General features: G+C 34.8%; 2 protein-coding genes and 1 non-coding gene across 3 annotated transcripts; 1 reads left to right on the forward strand and 2 right to left on the reverse strand.

Annotated features, from left to right (window-relative positions):
* Positions 1-135: 135 nt before the first annotated feature.
* On the reverse strand, positions 136-8,137 carry LOC128679430 (vanin-like protein 1). The gene is made up of 10 exons (XM_053761680.1): positions 7,973-8,137; positions 4,466-4,582; positions 4,094-4,219; positions 3,579-3,748; positions 3,059-3,273; positions 2,671-2,757; positions 2,370-2,473; positions 1,910-2,095; positions 1,374-1,495; positions 136-873 (listed from the first exon to the last, which is right to left on the reverse strand). Exons 1-10 carry the CDS (start codon positions 8,030-8,032, stop codon positions 507-509), a joined length of 1,554 nt encoding a protein of 517 aa, XP_053617655.1. The 5' UTR covers positions 8,033-8,137; the 3' UTR covers positions 136-506.
* A 1,889-nt stretch (positions 8,138-10,026) lies between these two features.
* TRNAL-CAG (transfer RNA leucine (anticodon CAG)) lies at positions 10,027-10,110 on the forward strand. Its single transcript has one exon. It is a non-coding gene; the product is annotated as a tRNA-Leu (tRNA).
* A 2,835-nt stretch (positions 10,111-12,945) lies between these two features.
* LOC128679429 (vanin-like protein 1) lies at positions 12,946-22,387 on the reverse strand. Its single transcript, XM_053761679.2, has 10 exons — positions 22,277-22,387; positions 20,448-20,564; positions 19,971-20,093; positions 18,909-19,078; positions 18,580-18,794; positions 17,959-18,045; positions 17,484-17,587; positions 16,840-17,031; positions 14,218-14,342; positions 12,946-13,706 (listed from the first exon to the last, which is right to left on the reverse strand). The coding sequence occupies exons 1-10, from the start codon at positions 22,334-22,336 to the stop codon at positions 13,286-13,288; spliced, it is 1,614 nt and encodes a 537-aa protein (XP_053617654.1). The 5' UTR covers positions 22,337-22,387; the 3' UTR covers positions 12,946-13,285.
* Positions 22,388-22,828: the final 441 nt, after the last annotated feature.

The raw sequence follows: 22,828 nt of genomic DNA on the forward strand, positions 1-22,828 counted from the left end.
TCACAATGATTTTACATATATTTTATCTAGAGCATACATATTTTTTACAATTTTATGACCTTATCATCTACCCTATTACTTTAACTTGAAACTTAAGAATTACTTCTGACCCAATAATAAATAAAAATCCAAGACTTTCGTTGTTATTGTTTAATAACATAGTTTATACAAAAGTATTGCACAGTTTGTTCCTATAAAAATTGGTTAGCAGTCTTTATTTGTCGTGAAAATTAATTTTTGCCACTCTAAATTAACTACAAACATTTGAATGTACTTATTTAACTATTCTTAAAAATGCGAATTATCTACATATGGAACTCTCTCATCTGAGCGTTTTCCCGGTAGCTTCCCCAATCATTGAGCGTCGGAGCCCAGGGTCCGCTTTCCAACTTTTTCGTTTCCACTTCGCACGGTCATCGGCTTACCTAGGTATCCGACCATATCTACGTATGTGACTATAAACAAAACAATAAAACCGAAGGTCTTTGATGTTTCGCATTAGATAATTATACAGTTTTATAAATCATATTCTCGAATTGACTAAAATTACTTTCATCTTCTTCCGTGACGTGATAAGAGCCGGAAATATCCTTATCATATATTCTTCCCCAAACAGCAAATGCAATCAAATCATTTTGAGGAGCATTCAATTTATAGCTTATTTTTTCGCGTCCGCCATTTTCATTATCGCCATTTTGATTTGATTCGGAATACGTGAAGTTATGGGAATCGAGCGGGAATTTATTTATTCTCAGGGATACAGGGTAGTATATGATATTTTCACAATCCAAGCTAGAATTATGACGGTGAGGGTACGTTGTCATCTCTATTTGTAATTCTTCAAATTCCACTTTTGCATCTTCTGCACTGAATCTGAAACATAAATAAATTAAATCTTATTTTCAGGAACACAATACGTTGGTAGTTCGATCTTTCTTACCTGAAATTTTGATAGCTATACATAATCCCGTGACAGTTCGCCGGACTTTGGCGGAATCGGCGTACATTGCTGGTTTTTCATTGCGGTAAAAAAAGCTCTCATACAATCTACGTAATGTTCATTTATTTGCGTTGCCATCTGCCCGAATTCGGCATAAGAGGGCGCAAGCGCACAAACCCGCACACTAGCATTTATCAATTTATTTTATTTACAAGCGAAAACTAAAAACATAATTTATACAGATTCCAACTACATTCTTCCAAAGACGATTGGCATCATGCAGGCGGCCGGTCATAAAATCAAATCCGAATCTTCAAAAAGCTTTTTTTAACAGGTTTCGTGGTTCGAGGCCTCTCACACAGTCATGATTGAAACCGGGAACACGCAAAAGAGAGAGAGAGACTGTATTCATAGTACTGTGCACAATACGTACCTGTATGGACAACTAACGACGTCATCATATCTGCAGGCGACTATTGAGCAAGAAGCGACTGCCACATGACGCTTCACATACGTGTTGCTGGAGTCTTGAATGAACGCGCGGTATTTGTGGGACTGGAAATATTAATAATTAATTTAACGTGACAAACAGAGAGACAAGCAGACATTAACACATTTTATTCGTATGGAAGTAGGTATGGCGAATATTCTTTCGGGAACATCAAACTTTTTCCTTTTTTTCTTTTCTTTGTTTTTTCGAAAACTTTCCACGGTCGATCACATAAGCACACACGGCCTCTAATTACATGAATGAAAATGTTTCATTCTTCCTAGTAGTTTGACCCTTTTAATCGTATTATATATATAGGTTTTCTTCCTAATAACTATGGGCATGGTAATGCGCTTTACATATTTCGATAATATCAAATTAAAAGTAGTAAAGGTAGTAAGTTCTACTTTGGTCTTTTGTGTTATCTGGATCTAACAAAGTCTAAGTCCGTCTATTTCTATAAAAATCAGAATACCAACCTGTCCTGTCTGATTGATCCTAACAGTAAATTTACAGCGGACGTCCTTCTCCGTGAGGGAGAACTCCTGGAACCCGGAGACCAGCTCCTTGGAGACGTGGCTGGCCAGAGACACGTCTTTGTTCAGCAACAGGTTGTCAGGGTCTGAAGGATTATTGAAGATGGGTCCTGGGTATGTCCTTGTTAACTGGAAAAGAAGAGTATATATATATAGGTCTCTCATTCTCCCTGTTTTCCCTGTAGTATTAGGGGCAATAAAGCCCCCGCGGCTTCAGCTTCAAGAAATAAAGCTTAATTTGTTGTAAATTCAGCTGTGATTTTGCAACCGGCCACCGCACTACCTAATACCTCTGAAAGTACAACAAAACCGTTATCACTTTGTGATCTGTCTGTCTGATTTGCGGTCCTGTAGATCGATTCTACTATTAATTTTATTGGCATGTGATGGATAAAGAAATTACCTTTCCTGGAACCTTCGGGACCCTTTCGACAAGCAGTCTCGTGGAAGGGATGCCAGTCATCATGCTAACGAGAGCACCAGCTCTTCCGGAGTAAATACCTGAACCTGAAATATTTATTTTCAAAAATGTTGATTGATTGTTATCTCATTAACTTTTTTTAAGTCTTTTTTTCGAATGTTAATTCTAAAAAAAGACTTCTTTGATGCTTTATCTTTATCATTATAACAGTATACAATCTACAGTTTTCCCTGTCTTAAATGAATTGATTGATTGAAAAACTAATGATCAGAAAGTAAATCACCCGCAGTTCCGACGTGTATGTTGTTAGCGTTAGCAGCTAAGAAGTTCACATTCATACTGTACGCGTACGCCTGTTGATTTTGAACAGCTGAAAAAAAATATTTTTCATTATTTATATTTATTTCCATCCAATGTCTATTCAGGAGATATTTATCCTTATCTTTCGAATAATATATCAGGGTGTTATGTTTTAACTAATCTTTAAAATCTTTAACCTTTTGGGAACAGCGCAAAAGAAGTTTATTGACCAATTAGGTCTAGCTGTTATGATAAAGCCTAAAACTAGGTCTGAGACTACACAGAGTCAAAGCCAATTGAGCGCAGCAATTGAGACAAGCCGCACTTTGGGGTTTAGCCAACATAACATATATAATCAGAAAATAACAAACCAGTCAAAAACGGCATCTCGGAGAACCACATAGTTGGGAAGATGATATCAGTCAAGTTATATTTCTGGACGACCTGGACAGCAGGGACCTGGAACAGCACGTCGAAGCAGATGAAGTGGCCAAAGGTGACGCCGAAGTCGGTGGAGAAGATGCCCAGTTCCTGCTTCAGGGCCGGGTGGCGTGTGGCCTCGCCGAACAAGTTGATCTTGCGGTATCTGAGGTAAAAGGATCCATTGGGTTTTTTTTCAGATTCTTGCTTCTTGTTCTTTGTAAGGTATTTATATCATAAGTTACATCAAAATCAAACTATTGGCGTGGAATCGTCGAATCGTGACAGTCTAACGTACGCACAGTCGTTCTATTTTTCTTTATATGTGTTCATGACCATGGCGCATCTTTATTATCCATGCATAGTATCATATCATATAAGACGTAAGTAAGTACATCCTTATTAGAAGTACGTCATTTTATAAGCAAGATCAGTGCCCCAGCAGGAGGTATATGACATTCCCTGGGTTACCTGTCAATGACAGCGCCGCTTCTGTCAAACACAACGTTGGTGTTGAAGCGGTAAACCTTCTTCTCAGGACAGTATTCTCCGAGGGATGATGAACAGTCCATCTGCTCCTGTACGTTGATCACAACGTAGATCCCATTGTCGCGAGCTGCTTTCGATATGGCTACCAGGGGCTGGAAGGAAAAGTAATTTCAGAATTAAAAACTTAAGTGGAAAGACGAAAGAATTGGAATCCTTTAAATTTTCTGAATATTTTCATCTATTTAAATGTTTAAAAAGCATGTAATAATATGTAACAATAACATGTAATAAATGAAAAACTGTTTAAGCTTTACTTGTTTATGATTTTATACCAGATTCTCTCTTAACCTCGCGAGGTCCCGGTCACTTGGACGGCTTTGAAGCCGAATTTTGAAGATTCGGCTTCTTATCGAGTTATCTATTGTTAAAACAGGTGTCAGGTGTAAGATTTTGTCCCAATCGCCTAAAGGCTCGGCTGTAAACAATACAATTTTCACCTCGTCATACAAATGTGGAGTAAGTGCAGGTATCGGGTGCTGCCGCAGCGAGCCGTGGATAGGAACCCTAACGACCTCCGCCTTCCTCACCAGGGTCATCTCCGGGAACACCACCACGTCTGCATTCTAGAGATATTGGTTTCAATTAAAAGGCATATAGGGTTAGGGAGGAGCACAAACAATTTAACAAAAGATTTAGGACTGAACTTGACACTAGTGCTCTGTCAAAAATTACGAATGTTTACATGGGTTAGGACTCGCAGAGCTCACCTAAACCAATAGAATTTCATAATTTTTACAATTTTTGTTTGGTCGTTCGAAACTTAGCTTTCACATGATAGCCAGCAGTTTTCACATGATACATATGGTTACCTTTTCAGATGCCATCGTGATGTAGTGAACATATTCTTTGAGGGCTTGAGTGGAATTGCTCGTCAATTTGAACTCGACCACCGCTGCCACATAGCTGTCGCTTTCTGGCGTCGATTTCTAAAAAAAAATATTTTATACAAAAATTACTTCCGCCGAAGAACAAAATCGTGGAGAAAACTGCGGACGTGTACTTAGTTCACCAGTTTGTTAAAGTTACTTGCCCAGTCAGATGCCTTTACACAATTAATACAATTTTACGTTAATTTTAGTAATAAACGTAACAAGCTCTATGTTCAGCCAAATTAATATAATGTTTGCTTGATTATTGTTTAACTTTTAAAGTTGAGTGACCAGAGGTAGGCCTTGGTACAAAGGTCGTCTGCATGAGTACCTCAGTCTCCGCCAAACAGCAGCGCTTGCATTATTGTGTACCGGTGTGTTGCATAAGCAACATAGTTGTAACGCGCGTGCGACACCCCCAGTGTTGCAGGTGATATCCATATAATTTGTAGAAAGTTCTCAAGAATAATATAAAGTGTTACCTAAAATTAGATCAATTTACTTAAGGTTTATTTTGTATACTTATATTGGTAATATTTTGTTCGTTTTTCTGAAATGGCAATCTTTGTGAAACGTTTGATTTTAAATTTGCCCTTTCCGGTCGGTTGAGATCGGAGGGGGCCATTAACATAAAAGGTTGATCCGTAACCATTTTGATTCGTTCTGTTACGAGCTTCCAACAGATAAAAGCTAAGTATCTTTTCTATGTATCTTTTTGTTATGAACCTTGTTCTTTATTTTGTTAATTTTATTTAAATTTTATAGCGATATTAAACTAGTATGGTAACATTTTAGTATGGTATGATATTTTTCAAGTTATTTTGTAAAACTGTTGGATTTTGAATAATATCACTTTCCTTGGTCTTCTTGTTTTATTAAGTCGCCTCATTGATACTTTCACCTTTAATTGAATTTTACTTGCTTTCCTATTCAGTTCGATTGAAATTACTTTACAGTAAAACAGCTTGTCTAATTTAACCTATGTTATATAATTTTTGAAAATAGATATTATCTAACACAGGCGTTGATAGACTGTGGTGACCACATACCATCAGGTGGGCAGCATGCCTGTTTGCCTATTTGGTAGTGCAAAAAAACAGTTGAAACCCATAATGACATCTTAAGTCCATTTTTCGGGGACATAAAATCCTAGGTAACTTTTATCATTATTGCAGAATTGACACCCAGAACGAGTCCGGTATGACTGACGTACCTAGTGTATGTGCTTATTTATTATGTGGAAAGTATTAAGTAGTAGTAAGTACACATTCAGTACTCAGGATGACACAGACCACTCCAGCGAGGGATCTCTCCTTATCCGCCTCACCGCAGTACACAGTATTCTATAATATTAAGTTTTCCTTATTTCAAAATCTAGTTTACGTAACATACTTCATTGTACCTAAACTAAAGGTAAAAACTTAGTAGGTACAGTAAGAGACCTTCATTTAAAAAATTTAAACTAAAATCTTGTACAACGAGTTTCTGACAAACATCAAGACGAAAAAGTGATTCAGTAAGAGTATTATTTTCCTTTTGAGGAAAATTCTCAGAAAATATCTAAATTATTATAACACGTCACTACATAACGTGGCACAAAACAAAGTAGCTTCCCGCTGTCTGTATGTCTTCACGAATGCTTACGATACCTATTTAAAATACGCAACGGATTTTGATAGTTTTTTTTAATAGAGTTATTAAAGGTTTAGTTGTGGTACCTATCAGTACCTATAATATAACCTGGAATAACACTTGGGTACTTTTTATCCCGAATATCCTACGGGAGCGAAGTCAGCTAGCTAACTAGCTAGTGTTATATAAATAAAACAAAGAGACATACATTCGCATCAGAGTTGTACAATTGAGGTGGAGTTCAACATCCGATAAAATATATGCAAAACAGAACGTGACTTTTAACAAATGTACTCGGGTTTTAAAATCGGTAGTCGAGCACGATTTTGCTAGTTACGTTATTTTATCTTTTTCATATCTGGTACATAAATAAAAATATTTTTTGTAATTCTTCGTAACAATGATCCTTACCTTGATTCAAAACAATTTGTTAATTTTTTATGTCTACCTGAACCTCGAGGAACAACTGAGGAGAAGGCTTGATTGACAATAACACAGATTACTTAAATGTTAAATTACTTTACTAAATTATTACTTTACTTAAATTACTTTAGCGGTAACAGTTTAGGTATAGGCACTAGTCTCATATTAAACCGTGACAGGTTTTATTTAGTAGATAACCAAACATTTTCGCCAAAACAATGTTTCAGCAAAATATCAAAATATAAATTGATAAGTTACTGTACTTTGACCCAAGACCGATATGTATAGCAAACAGCACATCAAAGCTAGCAAAATTAATTGCAAATTCGCTTGTAATTGCTGCCCCATAGTAACCCATGGCATTGTAAGTTTACTGATGTGCACATTCGAGTAAATAATTTTATTTCTTAATTTATTTTGTCATATGTTTTGTTAACCCCCGACGCAAAAAGAGGGGTGTTATAAGTTTGACCGCTAAGTGTGTCTATCTGTCAGTCTGTGTACGTGGCCGTTCAAAAGTTGTAGCGAAATAAATATTGAAAGTCGGGGTTTTTTTAATTTGTCTAACAAATAAACTTTTTAATTTTATTTGTTAGACAAATTTTATTAAACGATTTTATTTTACAAAACGTTATTAAATATGAACACAACTACTAAAAACAATGACAGTAGTAACTATTAATATTATCAATACAACTATGAATATAATATATATATGTATAATTAATTTGTTATAAAAATATTTTCTCCAATAAACTTCCTCCAGTTACAGACAATCTGAAGCATAAAGTTAAAAATCATATTTGTATCTCTAGAATGTTATTCTTTTATTTGTTTACTTCAGCGTATCACGGTAGGTAGGTAGGTATATATACACCTACTCTGTGTACCTATGTAATGTGTTTGTTTTGTTATCAAACAAAAAAAAATCTAAAATATTATTATAATTTAACCAAATTAAATAGAAGAACATCCATCATTTGGTTCAATTCGATCTTCTCGATCTCTTTTGTTTTCCAGAGAAACGTTCAAACAAATTCTTCTTCTTTTATTCAATTGAAGAGATTGTTTACAAATTTCATGTAAAAGAAAATGTCATAAGTAACATTTTCTTTTACATGAAATGTGTGTTTGCACTGCTGGTGTCACATATGAATTAAAGGCGTCGAAAAGTCTACTCCTAACTTTTTTCCAGCTATATTTGATACTAGATGTTGCCTGGGGCTTCGCTACCGTGGGAATTTTGAGATAAAGTATAGTCTTTGATAATGTACCTTTCTAATGGCGAAAGAATTTTTGAAATAGGTTCGGTAGTTTCAAACATACAAACTCACAAACTCTTCGTAATAATAGTAAAGATAGAAATAGATTCTTTTGCCGTCAGCCAATTACCTGATCTGAAATCCGAATCGCAGTCAGGAGTAAACAGAAAACTTTCACTGACACGCTCATGTTTTCACAGATACACAAAATGCATCACGTACATCATAACAATACAACGATCTAGAAACAAGTGTGACGTTAAAGATAACTCGATCGGTACTGTTTATTTGTTTGTGATGGGGGCGCTGCGGGGCGACCGGGGCGTCAGATGTAGTCGGAATATGTTGATGTTCCTTATTTAATAAAATGTCTGGTGCTTAGTTCTCTTTTTCTTTATATAGCCAGTCAAACATATTTCGTCTGAAATTTGTATTAAACGTGTAAAATCAAGATTGTTTAATTTTGGCAACTTTCATTTTTTTTAATTTTTATAGAAAAAAATAAAACTGCCAAATAATATTTATTGAATACTAAACTTTGAATTATGAATGAATTAGAAGATCTACGCATTAAGAAGATAATAATAAAAATCTAAACAAAGCCGGTCAGGCATCGTGCCAACAATATTGGTTTCATTCCCATGTTAGATAAGTAAGTACAGTGGGAGCACAAAATTATCTGAGTGACTCCACTAGTTCTTTAAAGAATTACAAAATACAGATTTCGATAGAAATAATTTCCGATTTCTGTATTCGGTGGCAGTTTTTTTTAACTGCAATTACAATTCTTTGTTTGTTAGAAATAACTTTACTGACTATTGCCTAATTAAAAACACAAACACACAGAAACAGAAAAAGCACTAGCAACGGCGGACTTATCCCATGGAGGGATCTCTTCCAGTCAACTGGCAGGAAAAAACATAGATTCTGTTTTGTCTACAACATGGTTTTGTATTGATTTTTTTAATTAAGTCGGTTATATGGTAGATGTAACTCATGTATTGTTGCTTCAATAAGGAGATTATGTATCGGCCGTAAGAAAAACACGCAATGTATGGCATCCAATTCCATTTTGGCATGGATATTTTACTTTTGATAATTTATAGGTACCTAGTATTCCGGGAACTCTATTTTTAGGTATCATAAATACACACACACTGCACTTGCATACTTATTTGCAAAATCATTTTCTCATATACAGGTGGCCCGACCCGGCTGCGCTCGAGTAAAACCACACTACATACACCTACACCTTCCTCTTGAATCAATCATCAAAATCCATTGCGTATAGTTTTTAAGATCTAAGCATACATTACAGACAGACAGATAGCCGAAAGCGACTTTGTTTTGTACTATGTAGTGATATTAATTATGATATTAACTTATGGTTCCCGCACTAGAATAATATATTCCCTAAAGTCGTATGAGGCAGGTACGGGAATCAACTGAACTTGTCATCGTCTTTCAATGGGTTAACGTCAGGTAGGCGGCGGCCGGTAGTAGCTTTAAAGATAGAGGTAGGTAGATTTAAAGCTTTAAATTTTAAAAAATTATATATAAATATATAATTTTTTAAAATTTAAAGCTTTAATATTTTAATATAAATATTTAAAAATATAAATTTTTAAAATTTAAGGCTTCGTTGAAATTTATATTTATAAATATAAACTTATAAAATTTACAGACCCTGGCCTTAGGCAAAACAGTTGTAATTAACCGTGATTGGTTGATTGATTGACATACCAAATCTGTCACACTTCTCATATTACTTCACGCCATTTAAAAATGTTAATAACATGGAATTAATAGGCACTCCGTCGGAGTACCTACTTTAATATCTATTTTCTGTTTATAGGACATTAAATTGACACTGAATAATAAAAGTTTTTTGGTTGTTCACCATCACATAATATCATATACAAGCTTACTGGTCCATTAGAAGGAAAACCTGCCACCAAATTACCTATTTAAATAACTTATTTTAAAAATTATTATCATGTCGTAAGTATGTTGTATCATAGGTATTATTGTCTAGTAAATATTAAACAAATTTAATGATATTAAAAGAAAAGTATAAATGAACAAATAAAAGTACAATAAAAATAAATGTAAGTATATATACAGTATCACAGTTTCGGTTGTCTAGTTTAGCAAGCATATGATAAATACGGCTCCCATCAGGCAGTCAGGATGGCCGAGCGGTCTAAGGCGCTGCGTTCAGGTCGCAGTCCACTTCTGTGGGCGTGGGTTCGAATCCCACTTCTGACATTTTTTTTACTAGTCTCTGATTGCTATTTATTTAGTTCATAGGTTTATTTTTATAGCATTGTAACTTACTTCATAGTTATTGTACTTATCCCAGACACCCAGTTATCAATTTGTTAATTGATAGAATTACCTAGACTGAACATGTACACACACAACTAAAACTAGCTTCTATTACTTTTTCTGTTTTTATTTGTCACGGTTCTACACGGATGGAGTAAATAAAAATGTCGTAGTTTTATTGTGAATTTAATGAAACTTAACCTCAACCGTGCCCACAATAATTTATCTTTCAGAGACTAAAAACAAAACAAAAGTATAGCTATTATAAAAATAATTCCTGTGTAGAGTACTACTAAGTACTACCTACTAAATACCACTAATACTAAATCGTAGATATAGCTTGCCCGCGGTGAAATATTTTATTTCAGTAAGAAAGTACAAATTCAATTTTCTAGAAAAAAAATTCTAGAATATAAATAGTGTATTTATCATGGTATGTACAGACACATAACCCCCCTAAGCTATGTCTGCACAACTGCACATAAAAATGTAGGCAAGGCTTTTCAAAAAACAAAAATAATAATAGTATTTCCACGAACATGACATTATATTACTATTGGCTTAGTAATACTAAGCCATTAATTACTTCTAATTTTATATTTAAGCACTTAATTTCCTCCGCCAAAGTATAATAAAGTTTATATGAACAATCTCTAATATCTAATTTGTATACCTAATAATATATCAGAACATATAATTATAAATGTAATAATATATTATAAAAGTAATATAATACAATAACAAATATTAAAAACAAAAACCAACACAAAACGGGACAGAATTTATTATCTATGTAACCTTTTTAAAGCTTGAGTAGTATTGTGCATCGTTCTTAACGTCCATCTCACCCTACATACAAACTAATTTAAAGACTGCTAAAATTATTACAATCATATCATGCCCATGGGTACCACTGATGGTAAAGTTACACTTTTACTTACCATGAAGATACCACTAAGTGTAGTTAACTTACGCGAACTAAACTACCCAAAAATACCTAGGGGGCTTCCAGATGTCAGAATCACCTGATGTTTTTTAACCATTTTCAACCCCCCCTCATGATATATGCTTATGTAGTTCTATCTATTAGTAACTAATTTATGTATCTATCTATCAGCAACTTAATTAACTAATATTTGGCATCGTGGACTAACTGTGTAAAAAACTATCATTCGAATTGGCATCTACCTACCATTTATCCACACTGTCGTAGAACAGTTTGCCAAGCTTTGGCGGATTCGGTATACATTGCTGGTTTTTCATTGCGGTAAATAAAAGCACGTTCACACATTCGCGTCGGCATGTCCGAGTTCGGCGACAGTGTGGAGCTGGCATCACAAATTTCTAGGTCTGGAAAATTACAAATAAAAATACTTATTGTTATTTTTATAAAACTATTTTTAAAATAATAAATAATACCTACCAATACCTAATACCTAATAAAAAAATGATATCTTCAACATTCAACTTACTTATTACTTCTAATAAATCGATAGGGAACTGAAATATATAAAAAAACTTAAAACAACGGACAAGCAATTAAAAATACTGCTTACAATAAATACGTACGTACGAGTACCATCCATCTCGACTTTTTACACGCAATATACACTACATATTCTAATATTTTCACAGCCTGAAGTAGCAATATTTTTATATTTACCTATCTATATGCAACATGAGAATACCGTTGCTTATTTAAAAACAATAATTTTCAAATATACTTATCCCTATAGTTAATAACCAATTCATTTATTTCTAACTACATTCATATTACTTGTAATAAATCTAATGGGAACTTTAAAAATAGATTTATAAGTATAAATATTTGATAAATTGCCTTTTAATCTAATTAATACATGTAATCCTATGGATTCACAGCCCGAGGTGGCAATCACTTGTTATTAATTTCATAAACATAAAAAATGTACAAATTTATTATTTACATTAAACTAGCATTTGCTCGCGGCCTCGCCCGCTTAAATTTCCCACGAGAACTTTTATTTTTCCGGGATGAAAGGTAGCATGTCCTTCGCCATACTTCAAACTACATATGCAAAACTTCAAGAAGAATGAATACACAGATAAGGCCCGAAGAAGTAACAAACAAACTTACTTTTGCATTTAAAATATTAATTAGGATTCTACTATTATTATACAATAATAATATAGAAAGTAAGTTGTTTTTTAACCTCTTCTTATCTACACAACAATCCACTTGAAATTTTGCATACATGTAGTTTGAAGTATGGAGAAAGACATAGGGTGCCATTCATCCAGGTAAAATAACGGTGGGAAATTTACGCAGGCGAAGGCGCGGGCATAAAGCTAGTAACACATATAACATCATACTTATACTAATAATAATAAAACTCTGCGAATGACTCTCTATTTAACGAAACGTAATTACAGGTGTTCTGTTTTTCTGTTTTCTTTTTCGTTTTTTTTTATTTTTAAAGTTACTGGATTAAAATGAATAACTCTACTATATTTACAACTTCATCTCACAATACAAATCGTACCTATTAGCCGTTTATTATATATATTATATTAATAAAATGAGACAGATATTTCATGCAACCACTCTCTCAAACAATAATTTTGCAATAAGTTATATTTCAATAATATGTAAGTAGTTTCTGTTCTAAAATACTTTTATCTATGCGCTTATTTTCTCTGCAGTAGATCACTAAACTGAATGTTATATTATTGTTCGATTGATACAATATCAATTAAATATATATCAGCAGACTGAGATACTTAGAAAAAATCAACTGAAGTGGAAAATAAGTTTATTTTAAAGTTCATTTCAATAGACATGGATTTATATGTTCTAACATTACAATATGACAGTGGATATGTTTGTTACCAACTAAATCCTTTCCTAAGACTTTAGATTTCTTCATAGTCAGTGTCGTAATAATAATTTTTTTTGTCAAATATATATGATTTTTGTAATTTACGAAAGCACAAAAATAGCGGACTGGCTTTAATTGCCACCGAATTTTTTTTTTATAGAAATAAGAAAACAGACTATGTTTGAATAAAAATGTAGAAGGATTTACAAAAAACTAAAGAAATGAAAGTTTACGAGCACTCCCTCACCACAGATTTCCTAATTGACAAAGCGCATCAAAGCCAGAGTAGGCAACAAGAGCATTTTATACAACAGATGTACGGATGAAGAATCCGGCTCACCATCGCCTGGTGATGGCTGCACGTCCCAATCTATGTCTCCCACTGGAGGACTCTCATCATAACCATCCCAACCGTAGACTCTGCCCCAAACAGAAAAAGTGTACAACTTCACGTCATGATTCTCAAGAGTGTACGTAAAAACTGTGTTTGGACCTTGAATTTCTTCCGTAAATGTAGTATCTTGGGGTTCTAAAGGCATGATGGCCACGTTAAGGGAGATGGGGAAGAATTCTGAATCCTGGGCTGTTAAAGTGGTGTTCAGTACGGGAGTTGGAAATGTCGCGATGATCGACAGTTCTTCAAAGGTTGATGTCGCATCGTCCAAGTATGTTGGGAACCTGAAATTATAAATCCATGAAATTGGTACTTTATTCAAGGTTTTTCTATATTGTGACTCATACTTATCCTTATATCTTTGTCCTTATCCTGTCTTATCTTAGACAATAAATTAAGTATTTTATTGTTTATGAGTAAAATATAGAAGTTGCGGTTTACTAATATTTATCTATATTTATATATCTTACTAATATTACTAATATTTATATATCTTACTAATATTTCAGGTATTACCGAATACCTGAAATATTAGTAAGAGTATTCCAAAATATTCCTAAATAAGGGATAAATTCTTGTTCCTATTTCTCAACTACTGAAACATTATGCAGTCAATACTCATACCATTTCTAAAGAGGAACTCTTGAACAAGTTTCGTAAAACTTCGTTTATTCGAGCATTCCCAGATTAAAATAAAATAGAATTAAGAGTCTATTAAGGGTGAGCGCCTTTTTGGAATAAAGCACAATCGTTGATTTAATACCCCAGGTCTAAGATATACGAATAGACAATAACCTCGTTCCACAAGTGTCAATGGTGTCTCCTGCGCAGGCGACGATGGAACAGAGCCTGGTTCCGCCGGTTGCGATGCCGGAGAACGTGCGCACGCCGGAGAACGCTGCCGCTCGGTACTTGTATCGCTGGAACAATTTGTTAATAAGCTATCCTAATCGTATTTGCATTTTATGAATTTTAATGTCCCTAATTGATATAACGGTACTTTCTAACACGATCTTACCTATTAGATGCTAGGTTCTGTAAGATATCCAACCTTGCAGAGGCGTGACTTTTTCTTGTTTGCACCTACTTTAGTTTAGGTTATCATCAGCTATAAAAACAGAAACTAGGTATATCACATAAATATTTATTCTACAAAATAAATAAATACAATGTATATGTATGGAACTTAAAAGTTTTTATTGTTTTGGAAACATCTATATAAGTATAATATGTTATCATGAATTATTGATTTAATCAGTTCAATAAATTATTTAAAAAAACTTAATTGTCATTATAAAATAAAAAGAGATTATTCGTCGTTGCTATTCTCTCTGCAAAGAAACTGCCCGTTCTTGGATCGCCAGTTACGTAGCAATTATGCCGAAATCTGCCACAAAAGATTTTGCTTCTGTACCCCATGGACCCACGGTCTCAACTCAACAGCAAAATTAAAAAAATATCGTCTTAACATATTCACATACGTACACCACTAAATTCTATAGATTCTGTTTTCTATTTCAATAAATTCATTCATCTCTTCTTCAGTTACTTCAAGAGTGTAACGATTTACATCTTTGATATAAACTCGTCCATAAATAGCTAATGAGACCAAATCACTTTGCGGCGTATTCAATTTCAGTGACAGTTGAGCACGTCCGCCATTTTGATTTTCGCTGCCATTTTGTTGAGCGTCGACGAACGTGAAGTTGTTGGGTTTCAACGGATGTAACTTGTTCGTGGCTGACACAGGATAGTACATTACGTCGTTGCATTTCAATGAACTGTTGTAGTGATATCCTATTGTATTCATTTCGATTTCTAACTCTTGCACTTCTACGTTTGTTTCATTGTCGTTGAACCTGAAATTTATATTTTTGTTTAGATTATCAGTATTTACGTGTGTTGTACCTACTAAGGAATCGATTATTCAAATTGGGGACCATTCAGTTAATCCCACTTCGATTGCTTCACCCATAAGAGTCATAAATTGTTTAATGAGGCTTGAAGCCTGGAGATAATAAACATAATTGAACAATAATAGGATCGCAGTCTGATGGGGTCGCGCGTGAACTGAGGTCTCATAAGAAAGATCTGTTATTTCCAAGCAGGAACTTTAGCGGTATTCGTCTAAAATTTGCAAAATAGTTTTTCACTTGCGTTCCTAAGTGCTAGCAGACTAAGAGAATACCTTGTTACATATTATGAAAGTGTTATTAATGTGTTTTTAAGTCACTGTTTGCAATGTTGCAAATAAAGTATTGAGTATCTTGCGCTGTTTAGCTGTGTATATGCCAGTACCCTTGAAGTACTCACTTATAAAGGCAACTTTCAAGTGTATCATTTTTGCAGGCCACCACGGCGCACGCAGCGATGCCCATCTCCCGCTTAGAGTAGATGTTGATGCCATCCGTCACGTACGCTCGGTACCTGTGACTCTGGAAGTATCATCATATTTGGAATCACCTTCCAATATTAATTACCTATATAATTTTTGTTGTCTTAAATTATATATGCATTCTTAGTGCAAAACCTCACACACATTAATATAATATTAGTGAGATATTTATGTTTTTAGGTCTACATAGGCGATTTATTAAATAATTGCGATTGGATTCTGTTTAAAAGTATTAGTTACAAAGCAACGAAGAAACAATATTTATAAATTAAGATACTCACATAATACTCACACCATTTTATGATCATGCGTCTTCCAACTAATATTTTCACATGCAATCATGCCACACAAAGTGCACTAAAGAACTCGGAATTCTCAATAAAGAAATGACTTTAAATTTTAAATACTTATTTAAGTTTTATTTGAAATCATCAATCGGGATATCGTAAGTTTTCGAACGACTTGATAACAATTCCAAATCGGATTGCTATGTATATACGTACAAAACATAACCACAGACTTATGGTACAACCTGAACCATGTAGCATGTTGTGCAAAAGTACCGAGGCATCGTAGCGCTGATCTAGACATAGGTATTTAATCCTTACTTTTTACAATTCTTAATGAACCCTTAAATACCAAAATATTAAATGTTTTTACTTTCATTGTAACCTTTTTGTACTTTGACTCATTTGGATAAAGCAGTACTAATTCTGAAACACCGTGCACGCTCTAGTGGATTGCGAATAGTTTATAGTATTTGTAACTTACGTTTTTATGATCGTTGTACGTTGACGTTGTAATTTACGTTTTTATGATCTTTATTATATTTGTGTGCCTTAACAATAAAATAAATAAAATAAGATATGTAGTTTTTTCTCCACTCAGAACCATTTTAAACATGCACATGCTGAAAACATTGGATGCATTAATTTATATTTAATAACAGGCAACGTCGACTTGTTTCTAAATTTTGCGTTTTTGTCACATATGACACATGAAGAACAATAAAAAAAACTCACCACTTCAGCCTCAGTCTGCCTCAGCGTGACGGAGAACTTGCAAGTGACATCCTCGTCGGTGATGGTGAACTCTTGCCTGCCGTCGGTGAGCTCGCGACTGACGTGGGAGGGGAACGAGGGATCCGTGATGAGGAACAGCGAGTCGTGGTCCGTGGGCGCGTCGTAGATCGGGCCCGGGTACGACCCGGTCACCTGTAGGAGAAGCTGTAAGTATCTAGCCAAAAATTATATCGACAATTTAATTGAAGACAATTAAGAAGTAAAATTGTTATAGTCTGAACCGATCTTTAGGTACAGTTTAAAACGTATGTCTTGTAATTTTACCATACCCTTGACTAAATGGTAATATATTAACAATTTTATTTGGAATCCAAGTGGTCCAAGTTGGTCGCAAGCTGTGGTCGCAAGTATCAAATTAAGTATCGAACAAGATGGCGGAACGACTTTGACAAATTTCAGCATGGTTTGCAGAAAATTGCCGAACATAGAGGAATATTATGGAAAACAAAGCGGAAGCCTTTGCCGTGAGGTAATTTCATCGAACTAAATAAAATCTGACTGATACGTAGACATTTCTTCTCAAACATTAATCCAATGCGAAGGCCCATTCGACATTGCTCACAGTATTTGTAAGTAAGTATTACCTCTCCGGGAACTTTAGGGACCCTGGCGACCATAAGTCTAGTGGTTGGTACCCCTGGCATGGTGCTGACCAACGCTCCCGCCTTCCCAGAGTAGATTCCTGAGCCTGTATGAAGATTTTGTTTTGTAACATCAAATAATGTTGGTTGATTGTAGGCATGTAACTGGCCACTAAGAACAAAGTGAATCATTTATTAATTTGTATTGCACCCCATTGCATTTTCTCTTGTTTTTTCTAACTAAACTGGTTGGAAAAAATGTAGGTATTTACAATAAGTCCATATTTGCGCTCATTTACTATAATAATACTAATGTAATTAGTGTTAGTATGCAATAAAGAGTTGATCTATCTACTTCATAGATCATTCCAGCCTATTATACTATAATTTCATATCTGTAGTGAATGGATGATGCCAATCTAAGTCGTTTTAAAAAAAGATAATGTGTGAATGTGAAACAAATCATTGACACACTAACCTGCACTGCCTACGCGCACATTGTTAGCTCCTGCTGCTAAAAAGTTGACGCCTAATCTGTACGCGTACGCCTCTTGGATCTGGACAGCTATGAAATGACAAAAGATGATGATAATTTGTATGATAAAATATCAATTGGTAGAACTCTACTAAGGATGTGCACAGTGGATAAATGTATATAAAAATGCCAAAAAGTATGGAAACGGACCCTAGGTCAAATCCAACGTTTAACGGTGAGGAAGAAAATGGACGCTCAGATGAGAGAGAGATAATCCGTGTTATTTTTCACTGATTCATAATATTATTTATATCATCATCAATCTCTCCGTGACTCACAGCACCTTCCATCTACGCCCACCTTTTTTGTTCTAGGACACCTTATGCAGTTGTTGCTAGCAATTTCCCTTACATCATCGACTCTTCCGTCCAATATCCTTACATATTGTAAAACAAAGTCCTCTGCCGAGTCTGCCTGTCTGTCTGTTCGCGTTAAACTTAAAAACTACTGCATGGATTTTCATGTTATTTCTTCAATAGATAGCGTGATTCCTAAGGAACGGTTTGGTGTATATTTTTTACCAATAGTTAATTTATTATTGTAAAAGTACTATTCAAAACTCACCAGTCAAGTAAGGTAGCTCTGAGAACCACATAGTGGTAAACACGACGTCGGTTAGCCTATTCTTCTCCACGAGCTGGACAGCCGGGATCTGGAACATCAGGTCGAAGCAGATGAAGTGGCCGAACCTCACGCCGAAGTCTGTGTCAAACACTCCCAAGTAATTGTCCAGGGACGGCGTGCGCGTCACTTCACCGAATAGGTTGATCTTGCGGTACCTGAAAATCGATGTGATGTGATGATAGATAGATTTGTTATAGATACAGTTATGTTAATTATTATTAAAAATTATACAATAAGAGGCTTCTAAAAGCATAGTCTTCTAGTCTAACCTGTCAATGACAGTGCCGGTCCTATCAAACACGACGTTAGTGTTGAACAGATACACCTTCTGCTCCGGGCAGTATTCGCCAGGGGCGTCAGCACAGTCCATCCGCTCCTGCACGTTCACCACAACGTAGATCTGATTCTCACGGGCTGCACGAGATATGGATACCATTCCCTGAAATCATGTATTAGTGAATTCTACTGAACCTGGCAGGGTCGCCATGCGACATGATTAGTCGATGGTTCCTATATTCATTAAACTGTTAACATTAACACTGACTATATACTTATAGCTACTGCATATATATGAAAAATTTCACGCAAATGTCTAACAATTCCAATTTCGCTTGATCCAGACGGAAGGTACAAACCCAAAAAGTGCTGGCTTGATTACGTCAATGATTGACTTGAAACCGTCGAAGTGGAGAAGAAAACGTAGAAAAGGGGACCCTAGGCTCTGTCTCCTTACGGCTTACAGAAACAACGATATTTCAATAAAATCTACGTGAAAGAATTTGGACTTAAAAGATCAACTTATAAATGTTTATGCTTTTGATCTAACTAATTTTCTTGCCAATTTTATCAACCCAAGTCCGAACAGAGCCAAAATATATATTCAATGGAGTCGTTGATCGTCAAAAAGATAAGATATAAGATGTTTCGTGACAAGTTGTGGTGTATCTTACAAGTACATTTTATTTAATCCATTCTCGTGATCTGTATTTAGAACAGAGATAAAATCCAGACTGTTATATCTGTTCTGTAATCAGAGAACTATATTGTCTACTCACTGTGGACTGTGGCAATATTGTGGTAATATTTATTTTTTTCTACAATCTGTCTGTCTCGCAAGTGGTAAAATGCTTCCCCTTACATTTTCTACGCATCGTACTTAGTTAAAATTATAAGTAATATTAGTCCGCCTTTTCCGTGTTTTTTAATAAATAAAACAAAAAAAAATTTAGAAAAATGATGTCTATGGTAGGTGTACCTATGGGCTTAGGTCCCTTTGCCTTTCTATATGGATAAACTATACCAAAAATAATGCGTACGGTAGTGATACTCACATCGTCGTATAATTCCGGGTTCAAAGCAGGTGTGGGGTATTCCTTCAAGGTGGAGTTGATGGGGACAGTGAAGTACCCTGCCCTCGTCAACGTCATTTCTGGGAACACTACAATGTCGGCATTCTGAAAAAAAAATCATATAATTTAGGCATGGAATTAGTAGGTATTACGTACAAAGTGCCTACTCCATAAATTTAGATTCGCAACGTGTCACCACTGCCAAACGTGTTTCTTTCGGCATTTCGTTAAAGTAGAATAATATAGAAAAAGTCATGGGTAAAAGAAATGGTCATTCGGAAATTTGTATAGTCAAGGCAGCTACCATGAAACACGTAATACGTCGATACGGCAAAAAAAGAGACACCATGTGGACGTTAGTAACGTGCTACGTGTTTGTATGTTTCGTGGTAGTTCTTCAGGTTTATACCAATAATTTGATGGCTAGTGTTAATGTGTAGGTAACCTCATGAAACAAACCTGTTCAGCCGCCTCGCTGATGAGCCGGAGGTAGTTCTCCATGGCTGCTGTGGCGTTGCTCGTCACTTGGAACTCGACGACGGCTGCGACATAGCTGTCATCCGTTGGGAGCGACCTCTGTGGGGAAGAAATATTTTAAGTAAAAGTGGACGATGTGTGGTCAATATGGTCCTACCACTGCTATGACGACAATAGCACAGGAGTAGATTCCCTACTCCTGAGCTATCGTGTGGATTTTGCCCTAAAATTCTATAATTGCTCCCGCAGTTCGCGGCTAAAATAGGAAATGCCTTGACAGCTGAGAAGCAACGAAATCATTCTCACAGAGGGATTGATTCAGCCAGAGGACCAGTTATAAACCCGCGCCAACATCTTTGTTTTCGTGAATGCATTCGGGAACTCGCAGGAGAAAGTTAAACCTTTAAAGGTCATTGTACATTATCAAAATTGAAACAATTCGTATGTATGTATTGTTTAAAGTATTTTTATTTTATACACCAACCGAAGTTACTTTCTTAAAGATGTACTTCTTATGATTCGTTCTTCATGTCATGAATATAGATCGTAATTCGATGTACATTCATGACAAGTGACAATAAAAATAAATTAATAACCCTTATGTCGCCGTATAATATATATTAATAAACCAGTCTTGATATAAATACGTAATAGTTCTCTATTATAAGTCAGTGGGTCACCAATGTGTAAACTCATTTGATTGATACAATTTAGCAAACGCCTTATCTCTCCAACCTGGATGCACTTGCTATCATTACAACCGGCTTATCCTTATATACCTTACATATTATAAAAAGTCACCCTGTCACGTCTGTCTAGATACGCGATAAGCTCGAAAAGTACCGAACGGATTTTTGTACGGTTTTCACCAATCATATATTGTGATTCCTTCCTGTGGAAGGGTTAGGTTTATAATTCAGCCGAACGAAGAGCTGAGACGACCTGCTAATAAACACATAATAACTAGTTATCTTTCCTATACATAGTAAGATTTACTCCTATGAAATAATTAAAGTATGAAAATTTGATAACAACGTATTTTTTTATGAAAAAATGTCAACCGTGTGGACTTGGAAAAATATTCAAAGTTAATTTTACAAAGATTTGTGGAAGGTTTTATTTTCCAAATAATTACAATAATGAAAATAATTAAAACTTATTACCTACTCTTAAGTTTTAATGGTTTTTATTACAACTGGCAAACCGACGAACACTTATTAGCCAAGTATAGATATAATATATGAAATACTCTTTCGTTTTCTTTTCCACTAAATTTGATATCGTGTAATTGCGCTAAATTATTTTCAGTAAAATGAAACAAACAATGGTAAGGATAAGTATAGTTATTATATATATTAGCCAAAGTTTGGAAGGAATCAGTTTCCTTACGAGTTAGGTATTTAGGTACCTACTTATATGTATATCCGAATTGGAATTGATTATTTTTTTATTGGTTTATTTCAAAATATTTATTAATGGAATTATTAAAGGCTGACGAAATCCAAAAAAAATATTTTTTTATGCAAGAGCAAAAAAGATGTACCCTTATCTCGATATTTACATACACGAGAAATGAAAATGAAAAATTTTTTGACACTAATTTAATTGATTGAATGATTTGTTTTTTTTTTACCTCCCTGGTTTTAGATACTTTAGGAGTTTATTATACTCTTAGGAATTTAATATTTTTTTGTTTTTTAGTAGTTTTTAGAAAAACAAAAAAATAGGAAAAGCAGAAAAGGAGACTCTGAACTCGATTTAAATAATAAGATAATTATATATAATATATTAATATTTTACTAAAAACTTACTTGTATCGATCTATTAACAAGGCACACCAGGAGCGCTAACAAGATCGTTGTACGCGCCATCCTTCGCGGCAAAATGAGGTGGAAACGATATCACCACTTCCTTATATGTAGCCGGTATTATAGATAAGTTACCACGTCTGTTAGTCAACCGACTGTACTTAATTTTGACGACTACGTTCCAAGTTCAAAGTCCTCAGATTTTGCGAAATTCATATGATAAATATTCATATTTTTTCTTAGTATGAGGGCTGACTACTTTATCTCATGTTATGATGGTGTATGTATGTGATACGCGGTATACAGTTAAAACACACATTATACTACAGATACGCAGGGTATTCTCCACTTTCACATACTGAAATGATAACAAAGTATATAATGAGTGTATGACTGAAATTGGATTGTTAAAAGGATTTTCGACGACCTCGGTGGCGCAGTGGTAAAGTTCTTGCCTCTGAACCGAGAGGTCCCGGGTTCGATCCCCGGTCGGGTCATGATGGAAAATGATCTTTACTGATTGGCCCGGGTCTTGGATGTTTATCTATATATGTA

The sequence above is a fragment of the Plodia interpunctella genome, chromosome 21 (assembly GCF_027563975.2).
Source record: "Plodia interpunctella isolate USDA-ARS_2022_Savannah chromosome 21, ilPloInte3.2, whole genome shotgun sequence".
Classification (NCBI taxonomy): Eukaryota; Metazoa; Arthropoda; class Insecta; order Lepidoptera; family Pyralidae; genus Plodia; species Plodia interpunctella.